General features: G+C 47.6%; 1 protein-coding gene across 1 annotated transcript; it reads left to right on the plus strand.

The window, feature by feature from the left end:
* The first annotated feature begins 330 nt into the window (after positions 1-330).
* On the plus strand, positions 331-7,260 carry fndc7a (fibronectin type III domain containing 7a). Its single transcript, XM_040170431.2, has 14 exons — positions 331-556; positions 1,054-1,072; positions 1,290-1,547; positions 1,881-2,141; positions 2,654-2,911; positions 2,980-3,234; positions 3,601-3,855; positions 4,185-4,442; positions 4,662-4,919; positions 5,291-5,545; positions 5,651-5,914; positions 6,021-6,050; positions 6,150-6,186; positions 6,685-7,260. The coding sequence occupies exons 1-13, from the start codon at positions 521-523 to the stop codon at positions 6,179-6,181; spliced, it is 2,439 nt and encodes an 812-aa protein (XP_040026365.2). The 5' UTR covers positions 331-520; the 3' UTR covers positions 6,182-6,186; positions 6,685-7,260.
* Positions 7,261-7,656: the final 396 nt, after the last annotated feature.

The raw sequence follows: 7,656 nt of genomic DNA on the forward strand, positions 1-7,656 counted from the left end.
AGAAAGAGGTTTCATTTGTCACAAGATACCATGGAAACCCAGAGAGATCAAACATTGTTTTAATAAATCCGCCCAATTTCCTTTCAGACACAGAAATAGGTCATCAATTGTATCAAAGGTATCTTTTAGTTTCGTGAAGCATGTTTCTCAACTGGGAGGTGAGAGGAGTTTGTTCCGGGGTTGCAGGATATTTCAAGAGGACGATCAATTTGAGACAAGGTCGTAAAAACACACACTTTGCAAACGCAGCTCATTTTTGTTATCTCCACCGTCATCTAGAAAGGCCGAGCGCTCTCCTCTCACACCCTGCGGGGAGGAGTCACCGCCTTCGGGCTCTTTGGTATTTGCTGGGACAATGCGGGACCTGTCGTTTCACCTGAGAGAGGGAGGGACAGAGAACAAAAAGAACCTCGGCTGCTTCCCTGTAGTCATTTTGGGAAACAGGCATCACACATCTCGCCTCCAGGCAGAGGCTCAGCGCCAAGAATAATCTCCTCAACGCCTGGGAACGACATTTAAAATGCTCAAACTTTTGCTTCTATTGACCTTCACGTCGGTAAGACATTATCATTTCTACACTTTTTTAGACATTTTCTAAAATAATGTAACGACTTGAATGTCCTCAGTGTAGGTAGGTGGCATGTTTTTCCCATTTTCTGATACTTTTTACATCCAGATAAAAACTAGTGGACGTTTGAAGTAGGAACACAGGCTCTTTTGAGTGTGACTGCTTTCAACACGTGCGTGCGGCATGCCCGACCTCAGCTCAATAGACAAATTCATTCCGACCTGAAAGAAATACCTGCGCTGACCAGCCCTGAAATCTGTGTTGAGTGAAGGTAATGTGCAGCCTGCTGCCTCTCATGCGCCGAGAACATGATACAGGCATTATATCCCCAGGCATAATTAGCCTGAGGATATAATGTGAAATACCAAGAGCCTCCTACCCTTGAAATGATGTCCTTGTCATGGAAATACTGTATTTCCTGTCGTTTATCGTTATAATTTCCTTGTTTCACTCATTAACCTGCCATGTTTTTTTTTCATTTTCAGATCTGTGCTGCTCAAAATGGTAAATTATCCTTTTTTTACATTTGCCTTACGGTACTTTATGATGATCCAAACTCAAATAGCTTAAAAAGTCCCCTGAAAATGGAATCATGTCCAATGATAAAAATCAATCAATGCACCTTTTCTTAAACAACCCAAATGTGCATATTGTTGTTCTACCTACGATACGAAAACACCCCCTCAGCGCGTGTTTGAATGTCTCCCTCCATACCCCCCAGGCATCACTCTGTCGGCGTTCACGGTCACATCTAAGAGCATAACGGTGCAGTGGAGCAGCCGCCCTGACGCCAGCTCCTACAAGATCACGGCAACCCCCAAGAACTCTCCAGGACGATCCGTCTTCGCTCAGTTCAGTGGCGACTCCGTGATGGGCTCTGTCTCCTCGCTGACGCCAAACACGATGTACAGCCTGCAGCTAGAAGCCGTGGACGGCGCTCTCAATGTCCTCAGCCACGCGGAGACGGGGGAGACAACAGGTCGGCAAATGAGTCCTGGTGGAGGTTCAGAAACGTTACACTCTGTGAAGACAGATTGCATCGTACATGTCAACCGTTGAGGCCATTAGATTCTGTAATTAAGGATGATTTACTACTAAAAGCAATTGGATTATTAGTGATGCGTCAACATGGTAACAGCCTGCTTCTGCTTGTTTAGGTGCATAAAACATTACAAATACCCTCAAAATTGTACTTAATTATAGTAATACAGTGTGTTTCATTCCACCACCATGTGATATAACAAGGACACAACTATTGTCATCGTGGATAAACTTCCTCAAACCTAAAGGCCTCATGTATTTTGCTCTCCAGCTCCTGAAATCCCCAGCATCCACCAGGCCTACTCCAAACACAGCGACAGCATCACTGTGGAGTTCACAGAGGTTGCCGGGGCAACCAGCTACATCCTTAGGGCACAGTCGAAGACAGGTGATTTCTTCTCTGAGATCATGGTGAGCAGCTCCCCAGGCACCACGGTGAAGCTCCAGCCCTACACGGACTACAAGCTGAGTGTCATGTCCGTCAACTCGGGGGGGAGGAGCCAGCCCTCGGACCCCGTCGAGGCCAGGACAGGTACAGACCAACAGTCTCGTACAGGGTCCTTAAAAACACTTCATCCTGTCGCTAGAGTATTTCAATTAAGTTATACAAAAATTGATACTGATACAATTATCTTTTCACATTACACTTCACATTAGAAGAAGCATTCTCAAGATTATTATCAGTGGATGGAAAACAGTAAAAAGCTGCCTTTTTGTTGGACAATAGTTTGTTAGCTCGCTCCGCCGGCATAACGGCGTGTCATTTCACCGCCCATTGTCACAGAGTCTCTTCTCTTCATTACCCACGCAGCAGGGCGGAAACTCTATCTATGGTTTGGCATTATACTAATCTCATAATATGAAAGGTGAAACCATGAGAATTAGGTCGTCTCCCTTCCCATCAGGAGCGATGTAACATAATCACAGGGATTTTGTTTCCACATCGTACCTCTTACATAAAAAAATGTCAGGAGAGTAGAAACAATAAATGTGGGTTAATCGTCTAACTTTGTTCTCGTACCATCTGCCCGGACCTGCCTGTAGTGGTAATGGCGCCCATGTTGAACACCACGTCTCCTGACAATGGCACCATCCTCGTGACCTGGCCCGCGGTGAAGAACGCCGTCCTCTACACGCTCTGCATCATCCGTGAGAGCTCCAGCTCCCGTGAGAAGCTGAACACCACCGACACAACGGTGACCTTTGATGGCCTGGAAGCAGGGACCACCTACTGCATCAAGGGCACCGCCTGGGACTCTGAGGGAAAAGCTGGAGACGACCTCACCGTCTGCCAGATCACACGTAAGAACGACGGGACGTAGGAGAGGAGCGTGGCAGGTGGTGTTACTCAACTCTGGTTTCACTCACAGGTCCTCCGAGACCAAATGTGACCTTCGTCCTGGTCTCTCCGGGTCGGTCCCTTGGGATCGATGTGTACTGGGCGGTGGTGCAGGGGGCGGAGACATACGTGGTCCGGACCACTGCCGGCCAGAACTGCTCTTTAACAGTCAACAGCCACTGTTACATTACACCCGTGGAGTGCGGCCAGAACCAATCAGTCACCGTCAAAGCCTACAACAGTGCCGGCTCCAGCGAGGCCTCGCAACCAGTAGACTTCATTACATGTGGGTATATCACGCAGACAGACACACGATTCAACCTGTACGCATCGCCTTTTCTTGTTTTCATTTTATTGGTGAAGCAATGGAACCAAAATAAACACATATAGTGACGTAAACATGGAAGACAAGACGTATAGGCAGGTTATGCACATAATAACACAAAGAACTTGACGACAAGAGTTCCTGAGTATAGATTGCAATCCGAGTGGGCGTGTGTGCATGTTTGTATAAGAGGCAACAGAATACGTCTGAGATATTATTTAACAATATCAGTAATAATTATAAAAATCATCATAATAGTTGTCACTGAAACTAAGCGTGTGGTATTAAATCCCACAAATGTGAGACTTTTTCTGGTTTACTTGACAGATCCATGTCCCCTGGAGAACATCTGGGTGGAGGAGCCCGTCGCCGGGAACTGCTCAGTGGTGTGGGAGGATGTTCCCCTGGTGGAGCACTACATGGCTTTTATAAAGAGGGACGACGGGATGGAGAAGTCGTGCAACACCACCGGAACCACATGTTCATTTCCCTGCTTGTGTGGCTACAGCTATCTCACCACCGTCTTCCCCTACAACCAGGCCGGCTCAAGCCCTTACGCGCAAGTCCGCAACTACACCACCAGTAGGACCAGAAGCACCCACCTGCAGTACCACCGCAAATGACATGCTTTTGATATCCAGCAGAAAGGCCCATACAAGGGATTTATTTCTTTTTACAACCAACAAGTACACCCTTGTCTTATTTATTATCAGCAACTTTCACATCCAACATGTAACACCTCCCTAGCGTAAGAGATGCAGGAATCCATGTGATCCTGTCTGCTCCGGTTTGGCTTCTGCATTTGATTTTCTAACATCATCGTCGCAGCTCATGACTTCAGAACGGCCTTTTGCACATTGTTCAACGATACTTCTTTTTTTCTGCATTTCTCTTCCCCGCCTCCGCCGCAGTTCCCTGTTGCCCTCAGGACGTCACCGTGAAGCTGGTTTCCACAGAGACGCTGGAGGTCACGTGGCCGGAGGTCAAAGGGGCCGAGCTCTACGAGACGACGGCGGCACAGACCAACGACGTCATCCACTGCAACGACACGGCGGCCGTGTGCGCGCTGTCCGATCTGAGGTGCAACACGGCTTATTCTGTGACCGTCACCCCTTGCAGCGAGCTACGAGGATGCAACCGCACATGCGCGGCGAGCACACATGAGACAGGTATCGATGGGGCTCTGTAGAGGGACAGAGGGACATGCACACCGCAAAGGGAATGCGGGGAGAGAAACAGCTTTGACACAACGTGGTGCTGCAATTTCAATATTTCCCACTTACACACAACCACATTCATCAATCTTCACATTTGACTCTTTTGGCAAGATAGTGAATCAAGCGATTGTCTCTGGTGTGTTAACAAGTGTGTTTTTGCCATTAAAACAGCTCCGTGCGCTCCAGAGATCCTGAACGTGACGCAGACCGACAACTCCACGTTCACGGTCCTCTTTACCAACCCCAACAACCCCAAAACAAACTACACCATCACAGCCGTTGGGCGCTACGGCACCCACGCCTGCCAGTCAACTAACAACTCCTGTCAGCTCACACAGCTGCCCTGCGGTTCAACCTATGAGGTGATGGCAGAGGCCACCACAACCGCGGGGAGGAGTCTGCCTGGATACAGCAAAGCTTTGGAAACGGGTACGACGGCACGATAAGTTATTGCAAGAATTGAATGTGAAATCAAAGGTCAAATAGAAGAAAAAAGAAGACATGTTTGTCTCTTCTCGCCATCAGCTGAAGTCATATTGACTGCTAAACGTTTTGAATGTGAAGTTAATCCCTTTTTTACATATAAAACAGAACAGTTCATTAAGAAAAAGTCAGACAACATGAATGAATTTGGCAGCAAAAAATAGGACAGTAACATACTGACCCCATCAGTAGTAATAATAATGAGCTTAAGTGGCCTCGCGTGAATGAATAGATGGTAGAATGATGAAGCATCAGTCAAAATATTCTCATTAAATGAACTCCGTGTTGGTCATAGTTCCTGTAATTTACTCCCCAAGGTCCTTGCTGCCCCATGTATGTGAACGTCACCCAGGTGACCCAGGCCATGACCAACGTGACCTGGTCACCCGGAAGCGGAGCCCGCTCCTACGTCACGGCGCTGACGTCCCCCCGCGGACACGCTAAGTGCCACACGCTGGACACCCACTGCCAGATGGGCTGCATCACCTGTGGCACCAACTACAGCGTGGACCTGGAGGCCATCAGCAGCACGGGACACAAGTCGGAGTGCAAGTACCGTGGATTCTCATCCAGTAAGGGGGCAACGCACACACACGCGTACACTCGGGGGAGAGACGGACGGACAGCAAATGCATCCAAAGCTCCCAACGCAAACTTCTCAAAACTCATTCTTGCAGGCGCCTGTTGTCCGACGAGCGTCAAGCTCTACCGCAGGGCCGACAACTCCCTGCGGGTGTACTGGCGCTCTCTGGGCGCCTGGATGCTGAACCACACGGTGGAGCTGAGCGGGACGGCGGCCGACTACACGTGCGTCGCCGCCGCCGGCAGCAATTACTGCGACATCGAGGAGGAGACGTGCGGGGACGTCTACACGGTGGTGGTGGCCCCGGTGGGGCCGAACGGGGTGAAAGTCAACTTCTGTCAACCCAGGAGATACTCAGGTGCGTCCCGGAGCGGCTGCTAGGAGCGTGGAAAAAACGTTTGTTCTTATCTTCTGTGTGTGATTTGTGTTGACGAGCTGCTTGTGTGTCTCTGTTGTATTCTCAGTTCTCTGCCCAGGAAGTAATGCTGGAATGGGTAAGTATCCGCTAACTTTGGCGAATACGTTTACTTGCAACTCGCTGCGTTTAAATTCTAATTACTAATGAACTGAAAACCTTCTCTGTCCTTCTTCAGTGATCTCTAGTGGAAGACAACTCGTGGGTTGATTGTGGTGAGTTTATCGGTTCTTAACTCCTCCCAGATGGGAAGGTACCGTCTTCAGGCTAGTTGGACTCGCGTAACGACATCAGAAAAACAACCTGCTTGATTGGATGATTCCTTTGTTGCCTCTTCACTTTCTAAGGGGGGGGGGGGGGGGGGGGTGCACTATGTATCTATAGCAAATAGCAACTGGATAAGGAGGCGGATCCCTGTCCGTCTTTCCCGCTGGCGTGTGCGTGCGTGCGTGTGTGTGAAGCATGGGAAGGTGAACGAGATGAACGGTACTCATGTAAATGAAGATGGAGGGCATCTCTTTGTGTGTGCGGTGACAGATATGAGCGTGGATATTCAATAGCCCCTGAGTCAGTATGACAAGGCAGTATTCTGATACAGTCACACACAAAGAATCCCTTTTATTGGGTCGTGAAGCTACTGTGACATATGTGTATTTTTCCACCGAATCAAGGGTTGACACCTGTTTCTCTCTCTCATCTTTCTTGCCCTGCAGCGCCCACATGAACAGAAGACTGCGCTTACACCAACAACAATTGTGAAGACCCAATGTACCAAGAAGATTGTATAGGAATTCTTGTTTTGGTGTTACTGCAGTAGCGAGTCTGACTGATGCCGCTTAATAAATAGGAGACAAAAAAAATTACATTACAAAACATTTCAATTTATAGAGGAGGTCTTTCAATGAATAACTCTTGGCGTGTATACAATGTATTAAAAAACATACTAACAAATTGTTGCTTCTTATAATACGCTGCATATTATTTTGTGTTCCGCTCTGCTGCTTAATCAATGCGGTTGCTCTCATAATGATGTAACCTCAACGTGTAACGAGTAAATATAAAGAAGAAGCAGAAATAGGAAGTTCGGGTAAAGTCATTGAAAGACCAAATCTATTCTGAATAGGATCTTAGGACTCATCAAGTAGAAGACCTCCACGCGGCAGCCTTAAGTCACACACGGCTCCTGTGGATGATGCGTTTGATCAGATTGCTGCAGATAGATTCGGCGTTGGGTTTTCTCTTCTCGCTGTTGATGACAACAATAAAGCACATCGCTCTTTGCATTCCAACAACGTGTGCTGTCAATCATCTTGTGTGGGTTGTTCTTCAACGGGTCGAGGTTCCAGGTGGTTGGATACATGACCATCAGAGAAACTTACTGGAATAGGTGTCATTATTTCACAAATTCAGTGATTTGTCATCTTCAATCACATTCAATCACTTCAATCACAGTCACAGAGTTCAGTTGCACACTGTGATACAGACATAGATTTACTAACTATGTTACTATGAGGCTTTTTAATGGCATTGCATTTTTTAGACGTTGCCGTGTGTTGAATTGTTTTGGTGCTTTGGTTTGGTAGACCTATTCTGCACGCCGCTCCCCCAAAATAATAAATATGGCCAAACTGAATACAAACATAGTCAAAAATACATGCATGATGTCCAGGCAGGAAGGAAGAGTG

Source organism: Gasterosteus aculeatus, chromosome 3, assembly GCF_964276395.1.
Source record: "Gasterosteus aculeatus chromosome 3, fGasAcu3.hap1.1, whole genome shotgun sequence".
NCBI lineage: Eukaryota > Metazoa > Chordata > Actinopteri > Perciformes > Gasterosteidae > Gasterosteus > Gasterosteus aculeatus.

Bases quoted from the DNA above. Each gene is read 5' to 3' on its own strand.
- fndc7a (XM_040170431.2), top strand. From the start codon at position 521: ATGCTCAAACTTTTGCTTCTATTGACCTTCACGTCG. The intron at 4,920-5,290 runs GTACGACGGCAC...TTACTCCCCAAG, and splicing joins CAGCAAAGCTTTGGAAACGG to GTCCTTGCTGCCCCATGTAT. The intron at 5,915-6,020 runs GTGCGTCCCGGA...TTGTATTCTCAG, and splicing joins TCAACCCAGGAGATACTCAG to TTCTCTGCCCAGGAAGTAAT.